At 32.8% G+C, this 25,225-nt stretch overlaps 2 protein-coding genes across 2 annotated transcripts; one reads left to right on the top strand and one right to left on the bottom strand.

The window, feature by feature from the left end:
* The first annotated feature begins 546 nt into the window (after window positions 1-546).
* On the top strand, window positions 547-2,521 carry LOC132724158 (uncharacterized). The gene is made up of 3 exons (XM_060708981.1): window positions 547-854; window positions 1,141-1,305; window positions 2,152-2,521. The coding sequence occupies exons 1-3, from the start codon at window positions 665-667 to the stop codon at window positions 2,307-2,309; spliced, it is 513 nt and encodes a 170-aa protein (XP_060564964.1). The 5' UTR covers window positions 547-664; the 3' UTR covers window positions 2,310-2,521.
* A 5,237-nt stretch (window positions 2,522-7,758) lies between these two features.
* LOC132724157 (F-box only protein 47-like) lies at window positions 7,759-24,893 on the bottom strand. The gene is made up of 10 exons (XM_060708980.1): window positions 24,809-24,893; window positions 21,550-21,725; window positions 20,733-20,912; window positions 19,166-19,242; window positions 18,759-18,948; window positions 18,197-18,367; window positions 17,325-17,483; window positions 13,452-13,594; window positions 12,661-12,811; window positions 7,759-9,658 (listed from the first exon to the last, which is right to left on the bottom strand). Exons 2-10 carry the CDS (start codon window positions 21,716-21,718, stop codon window positions 9,558-9,560), a joined length of 1,341 nt encoding a protein of 446 aa, XP_060564963.1. The 5' UTR covers window positions 21,719-21,725; window positions 24,809-24,893; the 3' UTR covers window positions 7,759-9,557.
* Between the last annotated feature and the right edge of the window lie 332 nt (window positions 24,894-25,225).

Below are 25,225 nucleotides of genomic sequence, written 5' to 3'. Positions count from 1 at the left end.
AAAAACAGCTTAATGCAATGACGGCCCCTGAAGTTTTATTATCAAAACATAATGCATCCCTGACGGATCGGGCTTAATAAGCGGTCTTGTGCTTCTGCAGATGTTAATTAATGCTCGAAAAAAATGTGCATTAACACTCTCTCATCATTACACTAGCTAAACATTTAAAGCATCGTTTAGGCGGTTCAAATAGAATATTGAGAAGACAAATATTAGAAATAATTTATGACTACAGTGCGTGCTTTTAGTTGTTGTTGTTGTTGTTGTTTTGTTTTTTAATCGTTAAAAGCTTTCCCCTACTGTACATGCTGTTTTAGTAGCTCTCTAAGTATTTTATTCTACAACTAAAACAGTGCTTCACTTATATCCCAGCAATTCGATTATTACAATATGACAGTACAATGGACAATCTGAAGCGTTACTGAACGTGGCCTTACAATATCGCACTGTCCGTGTCTCACTGCGACTGACAGGAAACAAATAATTTATTTGAACATAGGCCTACATGTACTTCCAAGTTAACAAAACATTTTGAGTAAATAACAACGAAGCTACAGTACGAGTGGAACAGTTTCAAGCAAAACCTGCTTCAAGTTACATCGGTCATTTTATGTTTGGACCTTTTTCGGAACAGCTTTAGCAGTATTATACTCACTTTACGACAATGGCAAACATTCTCGGATTTGTCGGAATAGCCGTTTCCGGCTTTGCTCTTCTTTTTGCTATTTTAGCGGCTGCGTTAACTCTATGGGAAAGTCTGGAAGTCGGCTCATCTAAAACTACTACAGGATTATGGGAAACTTGTACTGAATTAAGCGGAAACAAGGTCTGTATCGACCTAAATTCTGACAACGGTAAGCTTTCTGGGAACGTGTAGATCTACATTTCTGGTATAGAAGTCTTAAAATTGATGATATAGAAAAAATGCTTTAATTATTTTTATATGGCAATTTGAAGAATGTTCAAAATGGCAGAATCGAAAATAGCACATTACATTTCTCATTTGACTGAGGAAGAATTTCTTACCTTACGTAATACAAATCACAAAATGCCACGTTTTATGTTAAGTAACGGCTAATTTTCATTCTCTTTTTTTAATATCTTTAAATGATATTGTTTAATTTTTTATTCTATTTATAGTACAAGACGATGATACGCTTAGAGATCTGCGTGCTGTGCGTGCGACCGTCATACTCGGTGTAATACTGTCTGCGGCTGCTATTGTTACAGGCATTCTTGTAATGTTTGTTATGAAAGACACAAAAATTCTGTTCTTTGTTGCGGGAGGACTTGATATAGCCGCGGGTGAGTCTTGTGTGATCATTCTTTTTCTTCTATATATATATTAAACTGTTCAAATATTTTGGTACACAAATAGATACATTTTGTACTCTATGTTTATTTATACTCCAGTTGCAATGTATTTAGAGAAGGCTGAGTGTCACATAAGTAATGTTTATTCAGAGAGTAGCAAATTTATATCACTTGATCAATAGCGTTGCACCTCTTCAAATTAATCTGATGCACCTTTGTACTTTAAACATTTACATAATTATAGTAATAAATGTAATAGCAAAATTATTCCCCTATATGACGTTCACATTGGCTGTGGAAAAAACTCGAAAATAACAAATCTGATATTTTAAGGATTCGTATATTAGCATTAAACAATAACTGCAATAAAAATTAGGTTGGAAATATTTAATGTTTCACAGTCGATAAAGCTAATATCCAGTCAGTTAAAATAGGTGATTTGATTGTTCTCTAAAAAGAAAAAAAAGTATAGATTTTATCTGAAAAAAAATCTAAAGAACTTGAGCGATTCCGGTTGCCTTAGATTTTGACTGGCTGATTTATACTTTAATTATATCCCGAGTTGAATGTATTCTGAAATATATCTTTCTAAGAATTTACTAGATTATCTGATGTCCTTTTGAGGCACTGTTAAAAGTCAAGACCGAGCTCCGAGGCCTTTTTACATATTTTGACATTATTTTTGGTAACTTACGCCGTTTGCACAGTGAAAGTCACTCTCTTTGTTCACTTGGAAATATTTTAATCTTTTATCCATTCATGAAAAATTAGCATGAACCTGGAGGCATACAGCTGTAAATGAGTCTACATATCTTACAAGTTAAACTATTTTTTCAGGTCTTTTCCTTATGGTAGGAATGGCTGTCTTTGTCGACAAACTTGAGAACGATCTAATGGATTACGATGCAGCATTTGCCATGGATATTGTCGCTTGGATAGCGGCTTGGGCCGGTGGAGGAATTTTCTGTGCAGCAAAAATGATGGATAAGGAATAAAAAATGAATAGACTATATAATATTATAGACAAAATCAATACGCCTAATAGAAAAATATGATACAAGAATGTCCCATGTGAACGTTTCTAAGGCTTGCTACTTTTTTAGTAAGCCAAATGATTATTTTTCATATCACCCTAGATATTTATTCATTTTTCGTACCATAAAGGAGAAATGTAAATCTATTACTTAATAAATTGTCATTGAATTCATATCAAGCTTTCATTTTTATTTTTCAAATCTCAAGTTTTAGAAAATGTTTTATGGAATATTAAGGCAAATCGATTTTGTAAACAGTTTGGCTATTATCGTAGAATATGGCACTATATTGGTTCAGCGTGAAAAGACGTTATGCTTTTTGAAAAGAAATGTTGAAACTAGGTTAAATTATTTGTAGTGACAAAATCCCAATCATCATTTTGCACAACATATACATTTATAAGGGGCGGAACATGTACAATGTACATTGGAATGAATTTTCTATTCATTATATTTTTGTATTGTTATGGCAATTTTTTAGCCTACAAATTTCGCTTTGTAAGATTCTTTTTTCAGCTTTAATATCGGTAGTATGAACAGAAAAGAAATGTTTATTTCCTAACCTATATAACACAGTATTGTGTTACATATGATAAATGGCTAAGCACATGATATAATTAAAATGTTTAAAGTATATTGGAGAATGAACATATATTGCTGCAGAAAAAAAATGTACATATAAATAAATGTATATAAAAATATCAGTTTAATATAAACATAACTTGCGCTAACTGAAAGTTTACAATATCTATGAAAAACGTTTTTAACACGTCCAACATGTTTATGTATTAACTTATTAACATGATACATATTTTCTTTAACTATTTGCAAAATAAATAAATTTACATAGATTTAACTAGAACTGCCACTATGATGGCGTGAATACCCCCGCATACCACTTTGTCAGAATCAACAGTGGCCATTTAGAGCTCAAGGACAACCTCCCTGCCAAATCTGAGATTACTAAGCCAGTGCATTGCTAAGTTATGTATTCTACATGCTTCAAATGTGAAAATGTCAAAATCAATACATTGCGGACAGGACATTCTTTAGCAATTGAGAAGAAAAGCTTTTTTTTGTCAAGGTCCCTGTGACCTTGACCTTTGACCCAGTGACCTCAAAATCAATAGGGGTCACCTTATAGTCATGATCAACATCCATGCCACACATGAAGACTGTGGGTTAAAGGAATCTTAAGTTAATGGGTGGACAAACTTTTTGAAGTCAAAAGTCCCTATGACCTTGACCTTTGATCCAGTGACCTCAAAATCAAAAGGGGTCATCTACTAATCATGACTAACCTCCATTCCAAATATGAAGACTGTGGGTCAAAGGAATCTTAAGTTATTGGGCGGACAAGCTTTTTGAAGTCAAGTCCCCTGTGACCTTGACCTTTGACCTAGTGACCTCAAAATCAATAGGGGTCATCTACTAATCATGACTAACCTCCATGCCAAATATGAAGACTAAGGGTCAAAGGAATCTTAAGTTATTGGGCGGACAAGCTTTTTGAAGTCAAGGCCCCTGTGACCTTGACCTTTGACCTGGTGACCTCAAAATCAATAGGGGTCATCTACTAATCATGACTAACCTCCATGCCAAATATGACGACTGTGGGTCAAAGGAATCTTAAGTTATTGGGCGGACAAGCTTTTTGAAGTCAAGTCCCCTGTGACCTTGACCTTTGACCTAGTGACCTCAAAATCAATAGGGGTCATCTACTAATCATGACTAACCTCCATGCCAAATATGAAGACTAAGGGTCAAAGGAATCTTAAGTTATTGGGCGGACAAGCTTTTTGAAGTCAAGGCCCCTGTGACCTTGACCTTTGACCTGGTGACCTCAAAATCAATAGGGGTCATCTACTAATCATGACTAACCTCCATGCCAAATATGACGACTGTGGGTCAAAGGAATCTTAAGTTATTGGGCGGACAAGCTTTTTGAAGTCAAGTCCCCTGTGACCTTGACCTTTGACCTAGTGACCTCAAAATCAATAGGGGTCATCTACTAATCATGACTAACCTCCATGCCAAATATGAAGACTAAGGGTCAAAGGAATCTTAAGTTATTGGGCGGACAAGCTTTTTGAAGTCAAGGCCCCCTGTGACCTTGACCTTTGACCTGGTGACCTCAAAATCAATAGGGGTCATCTACTAATCATGACTAACCTCCATGCCAAATATGACGACTGTAGGTCAAAAGGAATCTTAAGTTATTGGGCGGACAAGCTTTTTGAAGTCAAGGCCCCTGTGACCTTGACCTTTGACCTAGTGACCTCAAAATCAATAGGGGTCATCTACTAATCATGACTAACCTCCATGCCAAATATGACGACTGTAGGTCAAAGGAATCTTAAGTTATTGGGCGGACAAGCTTTTTGAAGTCAAGGCCCCTGTGACCTTGACCTTTGACCTAGTGACCTCAAAATCAATAGGGGTCATCTACTAATCATGACTAACCTCCATGCCAAATATGAAGACTAAGGGTCAAAGGAATCTTAAGTTATTGGGCGGACAAGAAAAAACCGACGGACGGCCGGACAGCCGGACGGACGGACGGACGGACAAGCTGATTCCAGTATACCCCCCTTACAACTTTGTTGTGCGGGGGTATAATAATACAGACTTTTACTGAAGTAGATCTAAGTAATATCTTTTAATGAATTGAGTACGGATTTCCTGGTACAGACTACAAACATGTAAAGTATAAAATGAAATTCGTCTTCAATATTTTGGTATTACAAAGCTGACATGTGCGCTCATGTCGTTCAAATCTGTTTCTTTCTACTACATCTACCAGATTCTATTCTTAAATTTTTATGAGCAGATTTTCTGAGTACCGTCCGGTTAGTAGACCCGGGTTGATTCCCAGAGGTTGCATTTCACTTTCCTTGTGATTGATCTACGGTCATTCGCACGGTACCTCGATCCGCTCTGGTATGTTCAGAAATTTCAGTTCCTTGCGAAAGTGAAGGTAAGTAACCAGTGCTGGTAAATTGCTTGACAGCCAGCTCGGAACTGTTCTCTGGTAAATTCAATGTGGCTTACTGCCGTGATCCGGAGTGAAAACTACCAACACTATCTGAGACCGGTTAATTGATGTCTTGATTTCATGAACTTAATTTTATCTAAATAACATTTAAAAATTGTGATTGATATGTCTATACAGAGCATTCTTATTGCATGATGCGGTGATTTTTCTTTGATGTTCCTCAACTGTCATACGCTAGTAACATGTTTTATTGGTAATGACGCACATTGTGATATCTCAGATAACGCACACTTCTTGAGAAAAGTGTGCGTTATTTAATTCAAATAAAGCACAGTTATGCAAGTACATTTTGTTGATGTATAACTTTGACCGTTAACAAAAAACACAAGGGTCACTGGACTGTACCAAAATACTAGCAATATTAATATTCTTTATTTTTTCTTGGTCTCCACAAGAAAAAAAAACAATAATCGTTTTTATTGATCCATCTGTTGGCATGTCATTGAAATGCTGATCATAAAACTAGCGCGTCACAATTATTTATAGCTTTGTTTTCATCCAACAAATCAGGCACTCTTACCATACATGTAATAGGTTCTTAATAAATAAAAAAAACTCGGTAATAGACATATGCCATACAAAGTATAATCGAGCTTCCGAAGAATTTAATTCATTAAGGGAAGCAAAATGTAAATTGAAGTTTTATGTGTAATTAAATATCTCATTTCTGTCTATCATGCGATAAAACAGTTATATTGATCTCTAGTGACTTTTATGTAGAAATATCATGTCCTGGGGCGGCATCACGGGTTTTCCCTTTAGAAAATATTCTCGGGCCTTACGGCCTTGATCATTTTCTGTAGAGAAAACCCCTCGATGTCGCCCCAGGCAATGATATTTCCACGCTACAGTATAACAAAAAGGTTTAAATTAACAAAACATGTATCTGAAAACCATTTCTATGACTCCTTTGTTTAAAGATAGAAAGAAGTAATATGGGGAAAGGTAATATAGAATCAAAGTCATCGATCGCAACCAGACAGCCATGGAAACACCGTATTGTTATTGTGTTTCTAATGTAAACAAAATATATAGTATATTCAAGTTTTTCAGTGAACTGAATACGGGATTTATTTGTATAGAGCGATATGAAATATAATCTCCATACCACGAGATGAAAACAAATCTCGTATAAAAAGAAATGAAACTAGTTTATCATAAACTTTTTAGTTATTTAGTATTATTTTTTTGTTAGTTTTTACCTTATGATTCTAAACGCTTCCCTTTTAATTTACGGAAAATATATGTTCCCCTGCAGTGAAAAACGAAGAAAACACGCCTTAACTTTGAGAAAATATCTTTTTCCGCTGATCGACGGTGAAATTCTTTTTTTTACAATAACAATAAATTGAATTATTTATTTATGATAAAAATGCATCGCGGGTTTTCAGGACATATTTTGAGTTATAACAAGAACTCGGGGACATTTGAAAAATCTGGTATAAATTTGTTAGCCGGGGTTTTATGTTTGCAATTTTGCATAATAATTAGGTAATTATGTATGGCAAGGATGAAGACTTGAAATAAACAGGTCAATACTTGCGAATTTGCAAATAATTTGGAAATTTTACTCAAAACTTCCAGATTTTAAGCAAGAGGCGAGGAAAAATGGACTATGAATTAGTTTTTGACACATAATACATTAAAGTTTAATTTAGCACCTATATCCATTTTTGAGGAGTGTTTCGGCAGTACATACAATAGTTTTCCGACGAACTCCGTGCCAGTTTTCACAAGAACTCCTTGACAAGTTATCATAAGAACTCCATCCCTCGTGAAACACCCCCCCCCCCCCCCGGTGAATAAGTATGGGAAGGAGCCGTAGTATGTTTAGATTAGATTAAATTACGTCCTCGCTATTGGTGAGGAGACGGAATTAAATTTGTTTGCTGCTTAAACTTTAAAGTAAGACGATAGATTTAAGTAAAGGCAATGTGCACAATCGAGATTTGACGTTTAACACAGATTTTGCAGTATGAATAACCAATGCATTGATGATATAATTTAAACATATCTTGTGCGATTAATGGAACCTTTTGGATTTATAAATCATGAAAAAAATCAACATATGGGGTAAGAGGTATTTTGTTAACAATTATATTAAAAGTCAAACCTTCAACAGAAAACCACCCACAAAACAGCAAACCAAGAGACCCAGTTTGTAAACGGTAGAAAATGCTTGACAAATCTTGTTAAGAATCAACCTTAAAAGCTAAAGTACATAATGAGCCCAAGATAAGCAGATTGGATTAATATAAACCAGGGACAGAGCATTTTCAGGGTACTTAAAATAATTTCATGTAAAAAAATGTTAATACCTTTATACATTTTGGCAGATATAATAACAACATATAATTCATATTCTCTAAATTTACTTAAAACTAAAAAATCAGTAACAATATATCACAGCTTTTTTATAATGGAATCATAATTCAACATTTAATGTCAAAAATGTGTAAATACATTAAAATAACAAATTATTAAATCATTTAATTAATGTCAGACTATAAATATCTGTAAATAACAAAGATATTTATAATTTTATGTGTATAAAGCTATATATCTGCTGCAAGTAGTCTTGAAGAAAAAAGAATAATTCCAAAACACCTGTGATTAGAAAGATAGTTGTTTAATTTCTTAAAGGCGTGTCATTATGCCTTAGAAAGAAATAGATTTTAACTTCTTTGGTAAGGACAAACATGAATTCTATAATGTTTAAATAATGGTTTAGAAGAATGTTAAGATGCTTGTTACCTGAAGGAAGTAGCAATAAATGTGAAATCATTTGTCCTAAAGTAACCAAATGTAAACATGGTAGTATTTCATTTCCATACAAAATAGTAATTCACTATAATTGTACTTTCTGCCAAAAAGTAACAGATGAAAAAGACAGTAATTTGCATGTGTGTGAGACATTTTATGAGAATTGACCACAAGACTATTGAAGCATCATAATTTAGCCATCAAAAATATTTCAGTATATATAGCTTCATACCATTTAATGTCAAAACATCCATCCACCCATCTGTCTATACATACATACAACATGTCAAAATATACTACTGTAGTACACAGGTAATACAACTATTCAACATAATTATAATGTCAAAATAGTCTAGTATGTAGATGTCTATTCAACATTTAATGTCAAAATTTACTATAACATACATGTAGAGAATACAAATATTCAACATATAAACTCAAAAGAGTCTTGTATGTACATGTCTACTCAGCATTTTAATGTCAATATATACTGTAACATACATGTAGAGAATACAATTATTCAACATATAACCTCAAAATAATCTTGTATTTACATATCTTTTCAACATTTTAATGTCAAAATATACTAGATTGTAGGACAAACTCAGTTTATTCAACATTGAATGTCAAATCTACACAAACTGAGGTAATCAACTGTGCACCAGCACAAAAATTTAGCAATGAAATCTAATAAATTTAAATTGATTGCCAAAATATCTAAAAATCAGAGATGGAATTGAAAAAAAATCACACATTGGCTTATATTTTCATTGTCTAATTTAGGAAGAACTTATACATCTATCACAGTTTGTCCACTAACAACAGTATAGAAAACATTTACAGTGCAACCTCGATAGAGTAACATTCCTTTGGGAGATTTTTGTTGTTGCTGAAAGGCTCTAGAAGAGCTTAATTGCTCTCTAGGTGGATCCTTAGCAGAGGTTGCAGTGTATTTGTTGCTACACTGAAAGAAACATGAGTTTTTAGCTAAACATATTACTCTTCAATTGGTGATGTAACTTATTATTTTTTTTCTGCAAATCATTTCCTTACAGCTTATAGCAAATTTGTTTCAATTACATAACATATCATCATGTACCCTGCTGAACAGTCCTGCTTTTCAATTGAAACTGGATATAAATAATTTTCGGGAAAGGAAAAGCATATGAAAATGGTTTGGTAGCCTATAAATGCTAAATGTAAGCACCATACAAATTTATTATGTAAATAAGCATTTAAAGAAAGGTCTTCCAGGAGTATTTCACTATATTCCAAGTCAGGTCTGATTGCAAGGATGTGCTGGTTGATCTAGTTCTATAAAGGTGGCGTAGACAAGTCAATACGGCTTTTTTTTCTCTGAGTAAGAAACAATACTAATGCACACATCATCATCAAGAAACCAGTGAGTCCCTGAATGCCATGTTGATTATTTTTTTTGTGAACTCCACTAATGATGTGACCATATAATACATGTCATTTCCCTGGTCCTCATCTGTAATGTATAGTAGTGTTACAAAATCAGCAACATTACAATCTTGGCAGAACAAAAGGAACAATGATGATAGCAGATTTAGGTACCTTATTTATTTCTTTTGTCGAGTTTCAAGTTAAACCAACACTGTCTGCTGTAAATACCTTGATAGGAGATTTTTGCGACGGACGCGCCCTCAGGCGCGTTCAGAGCTAAGTCATCTACACATGGGATTTCGTTGGCTACAATCGCGCAATGTGTCCTAAACCAATTAACAGCCCAAGAAATAGTACATGAATTTGATCCTTCAAAACTCCCATACTTTGTCTGGATATCTTAATGTCTTCCATATTTAGCCTTTTCAATTTCAAATTAAGTTATCCAAGTTAAAATATGAACGTGTATTATTGATAAAAGTGTTGTAGTCCCGTAGTATTATTGCGCAATATGCAAATTACTGCTGTAACAATTTACCGCTGTCGAAAAAGAAGGACAGCAAATTATACTACAATAAAGGTGTAACCTCTGAGTTCCAAGACATTATTAGTAGGAAATAAATATTTCTACATTATACAAAACATTATTATTAACAAATCAAAAGTTTTTCGTGACTCTAGGATAACTCGCGCATTAATAAAAGAAGAACTATTTTCGTGACTCATACCGCGGGTTTAGCTGAATATTCAGCAGTTATTAATATATTAGATACAGTACAATGGTTAGTATAAATATCTATTTTTGAAAATGCATGTAAGAAGAGAGTTTTACAACATTTTACTGCCATGTAGTCTATCATGGTAAGGAAGTTATAATATCAGTTCTACTTCCGATTCTTGTGGTTTGTTTACATATTTTACTAGGTCATGATATGAGTTAACCTTCGCTATTCTAAAAATAGATTCTGCTTCACCTGTTCTGATTTTTGGACAGGCGATTTAGGAAGTACACATTAAACATGTAATTAATAAACCAGCGGATTACATGCAATACTTTTAGAAATTCTATACAATTGTAAGAAGCAAACAAGTTGAAAATGGAATTTAGTGTGAAGCTGAAAAGGACAACTAAACACTGTAGTGCTTAAGTGACATTTAAATTAAAATAAAAACGATGTGCTCTGGCCTCTACATCTTTACCTTGTAAAAAAAAAAAATCTAAGAAATACACTATTAATTGCGGATGATTTTAACCAATTTTTTTTTGTTTAATGAGACATATCCAAGAGAAATGAAAATACAAATGACTTATATTTTATTGTCTGTATGCCCACTATGATATAACACGAAGCAATTCTAAATAGCATTCTCAAATGTATAATGTATTATGTTTGAAGTTTATTTGCCTGGATTTATTCTAGAAATATTTCGTGGATAGTTTTTCTATTTACATATCATTTCTTAGAATAACAAGAAAAATATTACATACATTCATATGTAATATAGGTACGATTGCATACTACTTTTTGTGAAGACTTTATGTTTGCTGAATTAAAGGTGTAATGTAAAATGAAAAAACATGTCATGAGATATTTTATATCTTTAAACATTTTCATGGAATGTAATTAATGTATCATCATATTAAAGTTGCATGCCTTCAGATGAGAAAAATGATTTCAAGGAAATCAAAATATGAAAAGAAAATTCACGGTCAATTGACTGCTTTGAAGCATAATCACAAAATAAAATTACAGGAAATTAAAAACCTTTTTAATACACTTAAGGTAGAATTTCATTGTAAATCATAGTCACAGATTTGAGATATGATTATTTATTCATATTAACATCATTATTGGTTATATATTGATAAAAAAAACCCGAAAGACACAGTTTGTAAATACTTATTACAATAAAGTATGAAAAAGGTATTTTCCATCCTATGCCACGCGCCGAGGTAAGCTATAATTAAAATTCCCGCGCTAAGTCGCGGTGGTGCTTGGGATAATCACTTGATACTGTAAATGGCAGACATTTTACGATACGAAAATGCCTGGCCCTCCTCGGACAGTTTATCCTGCCGAAAAGATATGAAAAAATACTTGCAATTCAAAGTTTGCTTATCGATTTACTCTTTGCACACTTTTTCTTTGCCTGAGTATAATAATATTGACGTGTTTTCTTTGGCTTAAACCATCACGTTACCAATACACATGTAGGTGTGAACTACTTTCGTGTTCATTAAAATTATTCCGTTAATAGACATATAGCAATCTTATTTACAAATGAATTGATAAAACAACAATCCCAGAAGCATTTAAGATAATAACAATCATTGGAAAAAAACAAATGCATATAAATTGTAAATTTGTGTATGACAACTCACCCCCTAAACAAAACATAATAGACTCAACTAAAACAAGCGTCTGCTTATTCACCTAACTATGTAGTTGCATGACCATGATTAGCAATAGCAAGCCAAACCAAATCTAAGAGATAAACCTATTGTAAAAATAATACTATGACCACAGCAGATTTCGTACAGAAAAGGTTAAGGACACTGATTTACAAGTTTGACCAGAGTTTTTAGGCATAAATTTCATTCTGTATTTAAGTGCTTGAAAGTAGAAAATCTGAATTATATCAATTTGGGACACAAAATATATTGCTCCACAAATCTCGAACTTGTATGGAACAAATTTTCTCTGTCATATATTTTGTGTTTTGTTGTTTTTTTTTGTTTTTTTTTTTCTAAAAGAAGCCTTAATGTCTCTCCGGTTGCATGTCCATCGCATTCAGTGCTGCAGCACTTTGATTTAGTAATCTTTATCTTAATACACCCCTGGGACCTTGTACAGTACTCCAACCTGATAAGCTGCTTATTTCTGATCTCATGAATTGTATAATTACAGTAATTGTCTGATACTTAAAGGTTCCCTGGGTTAGTAGTTAATTTTTCATTGCATAGAACTATTAATTCTCAAGTCATAATAGCTTGTTACTGTGACTCAAAACAGACTCAAATAAATCTGGTGTAACGTGATATAAGCTCAAGGAAAAGAACATTAGAAAGTTTGTACATGTACTCACCAAATTCATGTAAATCTATGATCAACTCTTTGAACATGTCCATCACACTAGAGAAGAAGTTCTGTCTGTCCTTCACATTTTCTATCACTGAGAGAACATGGCGGATCATAGTTATCACATAATTCAAGCTCAGGTTGTTCTTAACACAAACCTATAAAGTAAATACCTGCACATTTAAAGTTAGTTACCTAAGTACATGTCAGGGATATTTTTTGGCTTATTTTATAGCCGATATTCAGTCATATTCCCAATTGAAAATAGTATATTATTTTCCCAATCCACAGGAAAAAATTCCCAATTAAAAGTTACAAAATAAAATATTGAATAAACAATTCTAAAGTCTTTGAAAATAAAGACTTCTCCCCTGTTATAGTGCTTAAATGTTTGAAGATGCCATCAGACAGTGATTAGTCATGAATTTTTCCCAATTTTTAACAAAACTAGCGCTGAAAATCCCAAATCCATGGGTATAGGTCTCAGGAAGTTCCCAAAAATCCTTGAGAAAAAACCCTGCATGTATTTTATAAAAATTGTGAAAGACACTGTCTATTAAACACCAATTATGACCAAGTTCTAGAATTTGTACTTCTTGAAAGGCTTTATTATGTGAACCACTTTTATGGCTGTTATTTCTAGAACTAACCAGTTCTCAATTATCATATGAGGAAAGACCCCTGTATGTCTTGAATCAATAATCCCTGGATTGAGAGGCTGGTCACTTAGTAACAGTTCTTGTTAAAGAATGGTTCTGTATGATTATTGTTATCATTAATATTATATACAAATCTTACCACACAGAATGCTGTGGTCAAACTTGACAACTCTAATGTTCTACCATTGATAGCTTTACTAATGAGCATTTTAGACGTGATAACATCCCCACATAGAATCAGTAGGTGTGCCATGTTTTCTGCTAACCATTCATCTGGTGCACCTGAAGTCAAATAATTAAAATATTTCAATTGCCATTATGGTTATTAATTCATGCTTATAAAGCAATGACATCATTATCTTAGTCTCTACACTACACCTACCTCACAGCATAAATACATGTATACAATTTATCTCAATTTTAACATTTAGACTGGTACTTAAATTTTATCCCAATTCTAACATTATACAACGTATATAGTTAGCAATTATATCAGGCATGCATATTTAAAGCATCATGTCTCCATGTCCTCAATGATTTTATAAAAGTTTAAAAATTTAAATCCAATTCATTATAAAAAAAAGTTTCCAAATGTACAAATACATGGATTAAATGAGTTTAATTATCCTGTTCTATTAATTGAAGCATTTTTTCCTATTTACAAGCTTAATGTGACTGTTTTTCTTTGAAATAGAAGTCTTTGAAAGAGATAAATTAAGACAAGACAAAAAATATGCCCTTTGTCTATAAAGGCATGAGCATTAATTAAAAACAATCAATTTTTTTTCACTGAAGTAGACAGTAAAAAACATTTATACTAGTATACAGACCTTACCCTAAGAGAGCAGTTTACAGAGAAGTTAAATATTCTTTACTTCATGAATTTGATCATTTTAGTAAGAGAAACAGTAAATATTGTATATTAGAATAACAAATAAATGTGCATTGTTGAACTGTTTTAGCATTTATGCAACAAGATCTAACTTCAAAGACTTGTATAAAAATAATGACCTTTTCATATTTGCTTTCATCTATCTTATGTTTGTTATCATAATGTACATATTGTGTATAATATTAAAAAATGTCCAATATACCCCAGAAATAAATGAAGTTAATTTTCTTTTCAATCAAAGCTTTTCTTCATTTTACAATAAAGAAAAAAAAACGTTTTCCTTTACAGTACTTCATAGAAAATTGAAAAAAATGTGGTATTGCAAACATAAAGGTTAGTTTAAACATATTTTATTCATCAATTTTTACAAGCATGTAACATTTTTACATCACAATATATATGGATTGGAAAACAAGCATAACACTTATATTAATTCCTTTCCATGATGGAGTTTCGTCTTTGTTATTTCACTTTATATGATCAGTGCATGTTTTTAAGTTCAAAATTGATCTAAATTTATAATTTTTCGGAAGGTTTTACTTGATTTTTTGTTTATTCATTTTCCTTTTTAATAAAAAAAAAGAGAGAAGAAAATAAAAATAATAATAACAATAAAAAGAAAAAAGTTGTGTCACACAGTTTGTCATGGAAATACGATGTTTAAAACGCTGAGTCGGGAATTATGAATCGAAACGCTTTGATGCTTCAATGAAGCTCTGGACAAGTGTGAACAGATTCTGATTGAAGTCCATACTTAGGCGATCATTGCCGAAAAGAAGATTATTAAGGGTTGGGGCACAGGGTAGGTCGTCAAAGAATTGCTGACGTAGGATATGGTACTTAGGACAACTGAGCAGAAAGTGGGAAACAGTTTCTATGGCACCACATGTACACAAAGGAGACGAGATTAAGTTTCTCCTATGTAATTCGAAATTAAGAGAGCTGCATCCAAGTCTGAGACGTGTATGGTTTACTTGGTTTTTCCTGCTGCCAAAATTATACAGGTGTTTTTTCTTATTAGACGACATATTTCTGTAGTTGAGTTTGTGTTTGAAAGCACTTACTGTGGATGCATTTCTAATATTTCCAGGTAAAGAATTCCACTGGCGAATAGTATACGGAAGAAAAGAAGTAGCATATGATTGGGAGTTGCAGTGTATTAATGGGATATCGGTGTTAGAGCGAAGAGTGTAGGGTTGATTAAAATGTTCTGGTATCAGACCAGAGAGATAATCAGGAGCGAGACCATTTTTCATTTTATACATAAGTACGAGACGATGTTTTCTTCTCCTTTCTGCGAGTGTATCCCAACTGAGGTCGCTAATTAATTTGTTGATGTTGCAAAACTTAGTAGCTCCTGTGACGATTCTTGCTGCTTCATGCTGAACTGATTCAATATCATTTTTTAGTTCATTACTACAGTTATCCCACATCACGTCGGCATACTCAAGCAAAGGTCTAATAAAGGCTACATATAATTTCTCCAATCCCGCTCTAGAAATAAGAAATTTCAGACTTCGAAGAATACCAATTCTCTGCCAAGCTTTATTAACATTTGATGTTATATGTGATGTCCATTTACCATTTTCAGAAAAGATGACACCAAGGTGCTTGTGTTCTTTAACACTAGAAATGTTCACATTATCAAAGACAAGACAAGGGTGTTGGGGTTTGTTTCGTTTTCTTGAGAAAAGGACATGTTCTGTTTTTGAGGGATTAAATGAGACAAGCCAAGTTTTTGACCACACAGAAATTTTTGAAAGATCGCAATTCAATATTGCAGCAGAAGAGTTGGGATCTTCGACAATGATGTAGAGACTAGTGTCGTCAGCAAAAAGTCGAATGTTTGCTTCAATATCAGTGACTATGTCATTAATGTATATTAGAAACAGGAGAGGGCCTAAGATGGACCCCTGAGGTACTCCAGCATTGATATTTAAAAGTGTTGAAGAAGTATTTGATACGATGACTCTTTGTTTTCTGTCAGCAAGATAAGATGAGAACCACTGAAGAAGAGAACCTTGTATGCCTAAAGAAGAAAGTTTATAGAGGAGTCCTTGGTGCCAAACCCTGTCGAAAGCTTTTGATATATCACAAAATACTGCGCGAACTTCTTTTCCTTCATCTAGGGCTTTGCTGATGTCATTGTAAAGAAAGGTTAGCTGATTTATGGTTGAATCCCCTTTAATGAATCCTGATTGAAATGGTGTTAATAGTTTATTTGAAATGACATGGTTATACAAGTATTTATGGATGCATCTTTCCATAACTTTTCCGAGACAGCTTAAAAGAGATATAGGTCTGTAGTTACATGAAGGTTATTTTCACCTTTTAATAAAATGTAAATATAAAATACTAGTACTTATCAATATTAAATGTAAACATGATACACTGAAATGTCAACAAGAAAAAAAATTGCATAAAAAAATTAACAAGCTTCTTTTGAAAGTTATGTTTAAAAAGTTTGAATACTGAAAAATATGAAAGGGAATATTTAAAATGGAAATCAATATTGGATTTGAAAAGAAAAAAAGAGCTGTAAGGTTAAAGGGACTCCACTGAAGCTTTTTGACATGACAGAACTGGAAATATTTTTTTGAGATTTATATACAATGTACCATAACGGTCAATTTTATGTACATGTAATTCTGGATCAATAATTTTTTTTTGCAATATTTGCAATCATTTGATTATCGTACTCTTTTTTTTTTTTTTTTAGAACAATTAATTTGATTGTGTAAAATGGCCCAAAAATTGGAAAGACTGTTAAAGTTTAAACACGTTTACCGTACCTCAATTCAGGCTTAAAGAAGTGCAGACAAATATCATTTTCAATTGAATTCATGAATTTTTCTTTTTACTTTATTTTTGCATGTCATTCTGTTTTTAGTGCTTCATTTGATCTAATAATGTAAGAAATTCAAATTTTATTTTTCTATGCTTTTAAAACTCAGTGGATTTCCTTTAAATTTGTACTAAATAGGATATGGCTTTTTTGAATGAGGACAAGCGCACTATATACATGTATTGTGGGAGCTAGCTAACATGATGAGAAATTTTGTAACTTTTCCCCTTGTTGAAAATTACTCTCAATGAAATGGAACAGATATACTAGCTTACTTGTGATTTCGTCTATAATGCTAACAATGTCATCTTCTGACCATTCCTCTTTATAATGATGCAGGATCTGTAAGGCATTGGCTAGTTCACCAATATGCTGGGTGGACTGAGTTGCTGTTACTGGCGTATTCTCACTTAACTCGTACCATAAAATCTCTTCTGTAATAACCAAATATCACCTTTCTGTCATTGTTCACATTATTATTATTATTCACATTATGAGTATTAGAAACGAATATTAAAATGATTAAATTCTTTACTTCTTTAGAAAGATTTTTACTTCTTTAGAAATGGTATTAATTAAAAACATGGTAGGTACTTGTTACCTGAAGAAAGTCATGCTAATGTAAAATAGTTTGTCATAAAACAAGTAACAATGTAAACAATCAAGTATTTTGACTGCCATACTAAATCACTATAACTGTAATAATTGCCAAAAAGCAACATAAGAAAAAGATTGGTCAGGTATTCGGCCAATGAGTAACTTTTATAGAAACTATGAAAGTATATTATTATATATGTACCCCACAAATAAAAAGCTGTTGAGAAATAAATATAACTGCATTTTCTGGGCTTTTAAACAATTGTACAACCAAATTGATGCACAGTAGGTAAAATTAAGTCACACAAGTTAGCATAACCGGTATAATGTATCGACTGCAATTAAAGATGAAAGTATTTTTATGTTTTTTTATTAATAAAGAAGCAAACAAAAGGAAACAAATGCTTTTTGCATTATTTTACTTTGCACACATTCAAGTACCACTGTATAAAATTTTATACAAGTAGTGTATATTCAACAGTTAAACTGTTAACAAACAGCAGTGAAATGCAATGATTACTTCTCATGATGTTAGCAATTACTAAATTACCTGACAATACTGGTCCATACAGCAAGAAAAGAAGCCTTGCTTGATAAACCAATGGCCATGGCTTGAGTATTCTAGTTAACCAGAAAGCCCGGTCTTGCAACGATGAACAATGGTCAAGGAACACCCGTCGGAAAAAACATCTTATTTCAAACTCTAGCCTTTGGTGGCTACCTGCAATTTAGCAAAAATACATATAAACAATATTGGAAATTGTCACAAATTGACAACAGTATGATATTGATATATTATGAAATAGTATAATACTATATCTAAAACAAAAGGATAAAGTAGACTGTAGCTAAATGAAAATGTTCATTTATTGCTGTTATCCAAGCTTTAGCACTGAGTTTTTCTAATTAATAGCAGTAAAGGACCAGACAGGGCAAATACTGCCAAACAGGAGGCAGAGTAATTTTTTTTTTCAGACTAAACCTTTTGACAAGCACTAATGGGACACAAAAGAGATAATAAACCATGTTTCTGATTCTTGATGTAAAGATATTAAAGTTTAAAGTGCAAATTCTGGTTTAGAGTGCAATCAACTTTGCATCAATTAACTTACCTGTTTTGGACGTCATTACAAGCTTCACATTTTTCAGTAGACAGGAATGGTTACAGATTGAATCATAGGCACGTATACATTCACAATCGTCCCAGCCAGCTATGACAGTGTGTAGAAACTTGCCGAAACATGTCATAGCCATACATTTGTTCAAATCCTCACAGTTCTCCATAGCGTTAGAACATAGTAACTGTAATAATAATAAAAAAAATAATAATTCTGCATTTTTCATATAAAAAACAGATTTGTATAGGGTGTTAGATTCTTATTTGAAATATAAAAAGATACACAATAATTTTGATTTTTTTTTTTTTTTTAAATATATATCTTAATCTTTCAAAAAATTATTTATAGGATTGCATTATATATTCAAATTTAGAATTGTAAGCAATATAAGAGGTTCCTACCTTTGTCAAAACCTCATTAATGAATTTAAGTCTATCTTTTGTGGCATACAAACAAGTAGATCTTTTTAACAATAGACCTGCAATGTAGTAAAAATTATAAAATGTTAAAAAAGTAATAAAATTTATATTATTTAAATATTAAGAATGTTAATAGCCCTAAGCCTGCAATAGTTTCAGTGAAATTCATTGATTTCAAGTAAACATCTTTTAAACCTTTAACTGAATGTTTACAACAAGTTTTTTTGCTTTTGTTATAATAACAGGTAAGAATGTTGGCGCTAAAGATGCCCTTTGAAAAAAAGGTCATGACAGACTGCTACAATATTATAACCTTACATATAAAAAACAGCCTTAAATAGAGATTATTTCTCCACATATAAGAAAGTTATGTTTTGCAAAAGAAAGTTATGTTTTCCCACATTTAGAAGAAAAGCCCTTTTCTGTGAACAAATACCCTTTCAATTATATTTAGGGTTTAGGTTCTACAAATTGAATATCATAAATTACATAGTGCAATAACTAGTATGCTGAAAGAAAAAGGGAAAGAACTCCAAAATCATCAACAACAAAAATAATAATAATACATGTAATAATTATGCTTCATTATTTTTACTAAAAGAAAATCTATCAATCTATGAAGTTTCAAGTTGCTATTTATAATACTTCTTCAGTTTTGCTTTCAAGAAAAATTAAATATGAAAAAATTATACAGGGCAATACTATAATATAATCTATGCAAAAGAAAGTTGCAACTCTTATATTTAGCTACACTTTGCGGGATGCCTATATAATATTTATTCAAGTAAATGCTTGCTAAAACAGAGTATGTCCAATACAAAAATTAAGTTTAAAAATTATGAAGGACAATAACTCATAAATCATGCCATAAAAAGCAATTGTTTGTGTGATTCTTTAAATTAATAATCCATCTGTGAAGTTTATAATTGATTCATCCATTACATTTATAAATATGCTCTGCACCAAAGTAAAGTAGGAAAAAGTGAAAAAGGGCAGTAATTCAAAAAATTATAACTGAGAATTATAATTCTTATGCACTGTATCCCCCTTAATAAGATCTTATCCATTGATTTAGTTTCAAGTTGATACTGAGCTAGGCCCTAGAGGAAAGTTATGAAAGTTTCAAAGGGCAATAACTCCAAACTCTGCCATTTTTCTAACTGAGACATATCTATATATGAGCAGCGTCATGACAAAACCAACATAATCATTAATGGGTTTGCGACCAGCATGGATCTAGACCAGCCTGCGCATCTGCGCAGTCTGATCAGGATCAATGCTGTTCGCTTACAAACCCTATAACAAGTAGATAGCGAACTGACAGCGAACAGCATGGATCCTGATCAGACAGCGTGGATGAGCAGGCTGGTCTGGATCCATGCTGGTCGTAAACCCATTATGTTGGTTTTGTCATGACGCGGCTCATATGAAGTTTTAGGTTTCTAATTGAAATATTTTAAGTTTTATTCTCAACTCAGATTGTTCCAGAGGGATGCTGGACAGACAGACAGACGGACAATGCCAAATCTATAGCAGGAGATAGTAATACCTAGTCTGCAGAATGTATTCAAAACATCACATTGTTTAGTGACAGGTGTAGGTATGTACATGCTCTGTATGTGTAATCTGTTCACCAAATCCTTTCTTAACACAGGGTAAAGGCTGAAAAATCCTTCAATTAAATTCCTGAATGCCTTTGATGTGATTGTCAAAATACTCAAGTCTTCAACTGAAAAAATATAGATTTCACTCTGTAAAAACACAAATCATAACATGATAAAATACATGTAGCTAAAAATAATCTATAAATTTATAAATTAAGAATGACCTTTAAATGTTTCCAATTAATGGGAGCAGTTTCACATATATTATTTCTTTTTATAGCAACAATTAGATTTTCTTTCAAAATTATGGACATTTAACAGCAGAACTCAATAAGATATGAAACAAACATTCTGTTCTTTCAAAAACCTTTTAACATGCTGTGAAGCAAGATTTATGTAATATTTGACAAGCACTATGTGTATAATCTTTATGTGTTTATAATACAATCAGTATTTTTTTCCCCACTTAATTGGGAAGAGGCCTTAGTCTTTTGATTTTGGGAAAAGTTATCACTAAAATAGCTAATTAAGTAAGGAAAAAGCTAGGCTATATTTTTTTGGGGGGAAACTGCACTACTGTAAAGAAAATTTAGATTGGGAAGAGGCCTTTTATACATGTAGGCCTCTGTTATACAATGTGAAAAACCACTGTTTATTTACTGTAAAATCATTGGATGATTAATTATTATAAAGGAGTGGAGACAGACGGATTAAATTATTTTTAGACAGACAGATAAGATTATTTTTAAATATTAAAATTACCTGTAAAATATCGTAAAAGAAAGAATTTAAGTTCCAGAGGCAGTATGTCCACATAACCTAGAGGTGCCTTCTTTATTGATTGTTCTTTTAGTTCTTCTTTTTCTTTTTCTTCAAGCCTAGTTGACCTACGTGGCTTTTTACAGGGCATGTAATGGGTTATGTCCATCATGATGACACTGAAAATGTAAGAAAAGGTTATCATGCACTGTTTGAATCATAACAAGTAACTGATTTCTATTTTATCCAGCTTATGTCTATGTTATCATCTGGATAAAGCCTTGCTGGATAAAGTCATTATGTCACATTGTTAATTAGCCTATGATGACATCACATGGCTAGCAGCAAAACAAAACTACATAATTATAGCTGTTTTATCTGGAAAAAAGTAAGAATGAAATAAATTTAAAAGAATTTAGAACATGGTTAAACTAGACAAAAGTAGGATAAAACAAATACATGGTTGATGTCAGGAGAGTAGGTGCATCCAGTTCGCTGTGAACGTGATACATAACACTTTCTCACTCACCGGATATATCTTCTCCATCTATATCCTGGTTGTACTATCTACCGGGAGTGTAAGCCTTATAAGGCCCACCATCATATAATACAGAAGAAATCTAGGATAAAATAGTTATTTAATAAAATTAAATAGAAGGTACCATTTTTTGACTAAAAATAACAATCATCCAAAAGAAATTTTAACTATACATCAAAAAGATAGTTCTGTTCATAACCTAATATGAGTGGCAGCCATCTTTGTTTTTATGTACTTAATACCAGGAATGACTTTTAAGCAATCAATAAAAAGTTAAAGACATATGAAAATGGTCTATTACTGTTAATGATACTAAAGTTCTATTCAGTATTTATCAGTTATCACACAGTAAAAGGGTAACAATTTGATAAGCATTTGCACACACATTCAAAATATCATGTTGGGTCCAAATCATTAGCAATATTACTGCTTTTTATACGTAAAACACATTTATGTTAATAGGGTTACTAAAACTTTGAATTTCCTTAAAAAAGTGCTATATTTTGTATGAAATTAATGTGAAAAACACTTGCATACCAAGGCCGTCGTCGATGGTCCGGCCGGTCCGGCCTTGGCCGGACCAATATTTTGGCCAAAAGTGAGTAAAAAAAAAACCAAAAAAAACACGCATCGATGATTAGCAATTTGGTACTTAACTGGCCCTTAAAGCAATTCGTGGTAATATACAAACATGACTGGACACAATTAATTGACCAGGTATATGTAGGGGTCCTACAAAGTCAAGTTTGAGTACTCTTTCAGTGTAATGCTCGCACACAACATCCTAGCATTGACAGACAACATTAGCAAATCTCCTCAACAAGTTTCATTGTCAGCATCCGAGGGCCAGCGGCTAGCAAAGCGGAATCTAGATAGTTTGATAGACATAATATCAGACGACAGTTTTGATTCTTTATGGATTAAACTTCAAAGTGAGAGTGATCGCGTCGGTGTTAACGATTCAAATGTTCCGCGGAAGAGAAAGGCGCCAACACGATTCGAGATAGGGCACGATGTTGGCTACCACCCCGTTACAGTGCAGGACGTGCTCCTGCCTAAGTACTTTGAAGCAATCGATCTTGCCATTGCCAGTGTTGAAGAGATATTGACCAACCGGGATATCGCGTACTTCAAACGTACGTGGAGAATTTACTTATAAAGGCTGCACAACCTTTGAAGACCGAGTCCACTAGAGGACTTGGTTCTGTGGTAACGATATTAACCGAGACATCTTAGATGCGCAGCTTCAGCTGCTACGTTCACATTTTGACAAATCAGTAAATAGTACTGTTACACTACCCGACATTATGAAATTTGCGTCAGAACAGTCGGTGCTAGAACGAGCACTGTTCTCTGAGGTCGTTGTGTTGTTAAAGATTTTGTTAGAAATGCCTGCTACTAATGCTACCAGTGAAAGGACATTCTCGGCGTTCAGAAGATTAAGACATACCTGAGATCGACCATGTCTCAAGTACGTTTGAACAATCTAATAGTGCCAACTGGACAGATCCACTCAACTTACGTGTATTTGCCGATGAGTTCATTACTACCAGAGAACGACGGCGATGTGTTTTTGGAAAATTTACATAAAATGAGACTCTGTGTTGTGTAAGATTATTGTTACTGCTAAACAAAAAGTGGTTATTGTTGACTCGTTATGTACTATTCTTCCATCATGTCATCGATTGTTGTGATTTATGCTAAACAATAATCCACGTACTGTAAATTTTTTATTTGTTTATTTATAATCATCAGATAAAAATGCACCTAAATAATTATAATAACATCAGTTATTATTTATTTTTCATTTGCCAAATATCCATTACATGTATTCATCTTTTATGTACACCTGTCCGTCCGTCATGCAAACCTTAAATTTCACCCTTAAAACTTACGACGCACTTAAATCTGTAAAAAATCGTTGATATATTACTATAACATGTACTAGCGGCAAGCTGTAAACTGTGCCAAATATACGGGAAAACGCCCCTGAGAGCATCCTAGAATAAAAAATTTCCGGGGGAGCATGCCCCCTACCCCCCTAGATTCTACCTAAAACCAATCAAATTGGCCGCACCAATCACAAAATCGTGACGACGGGCCTGCATACAAAAGAAATTTTTTATGTAAGTATTGTTTGTAATATCTGGACATTCCCGGTACAAAGTACCTCCCGGTATAAAGTACATTGAGGATACATCTACAAATCCAGCCATATCATTTTCAAAAGCTCTATATCTACCAGTTCACAACTTTAGATTACATTCAACTAGTAGAGGACCACACTTATATAGATCTATTAGTATCTAATCTAACACCATACCAATTTTTCTTTTATTTTTTTTCATAACAGTTGGAGCAAATAATGTTATTTTAGAATCTGTCAGCAGCAAAATCACGTTGCCTAACTAACCCTGCCCCTTACGGCCTTATCTATAACACAAAACCTAGATGTAATCTGAGTGATTTTGTAGAGAAACATAAATGTTGAAGTAATCACTATGTTAAAGATAGCTGCTACCAGATTCTAATGTCTGACAAACAGTCATGATTTGTCCATGTTTGTCATGTTTGTGCAAGGGGACTGGGAGTTTTATGAATAAATTCCATTCATGGGCTCTTTGTTTCATTAAATATCAATAAAGACAATGGATACAAGGGAGCTTAATAAAACATGACGATCTTAAAACGACAAATGTGCGATAATGAGAATAATTATGATACCATTTAATAAAAGAACTGCGCCTGGAACAAAAGTAAACAAAACTGCAGACGACAGGATGTGCGTATTTTTACCTCCGCTTGTAAGAGTACCAAAACGGTCAGCTAAAACTAAATCTGAAGTTGCGTTGAATATATGGGTTGAATACCACTATGTATTCTATGCATGTCTTCCGTTGAGTAAAAACTTTTTATGAAAAGAATATACAATTGAAGGTTCAATTTAATGCGATAATTAACAGATATTGAGAAATTACACTGTTGTTTTTAATGACTAGGTCTGAACAAAAAAATACTATACGGTTTAGAATGACTTAAAATTGCTTTTGCTGATTTCTGTGAATGTTGCTCTACCAACTTGATATTTGAATAAACATTCATCTGCCGAATCTGCACAGAGATAATATAAATACATGGTTA

This window comes from Ruditapes philippinarum, unplaced genomic scaffold, assembly GCF_026571515.1.
Source record: "Ruditapes philippinarum isolate M1 unplaced genomic scaffold, ASM2657151v2 ctg90_1_1_1_1, whole genome shotgun sequence".
Taxonomy (NCBI): Eukaryota; Metazoa; Mollusca; class Bivalvia; order Venerida; family Veneridae; genus Ruditapes; species Ruditapes philippinarum.
Note: the sequence above shows the minus strand (reverse complement) of the source record. Positions and strands in the feature narration are given on the sequence as shown.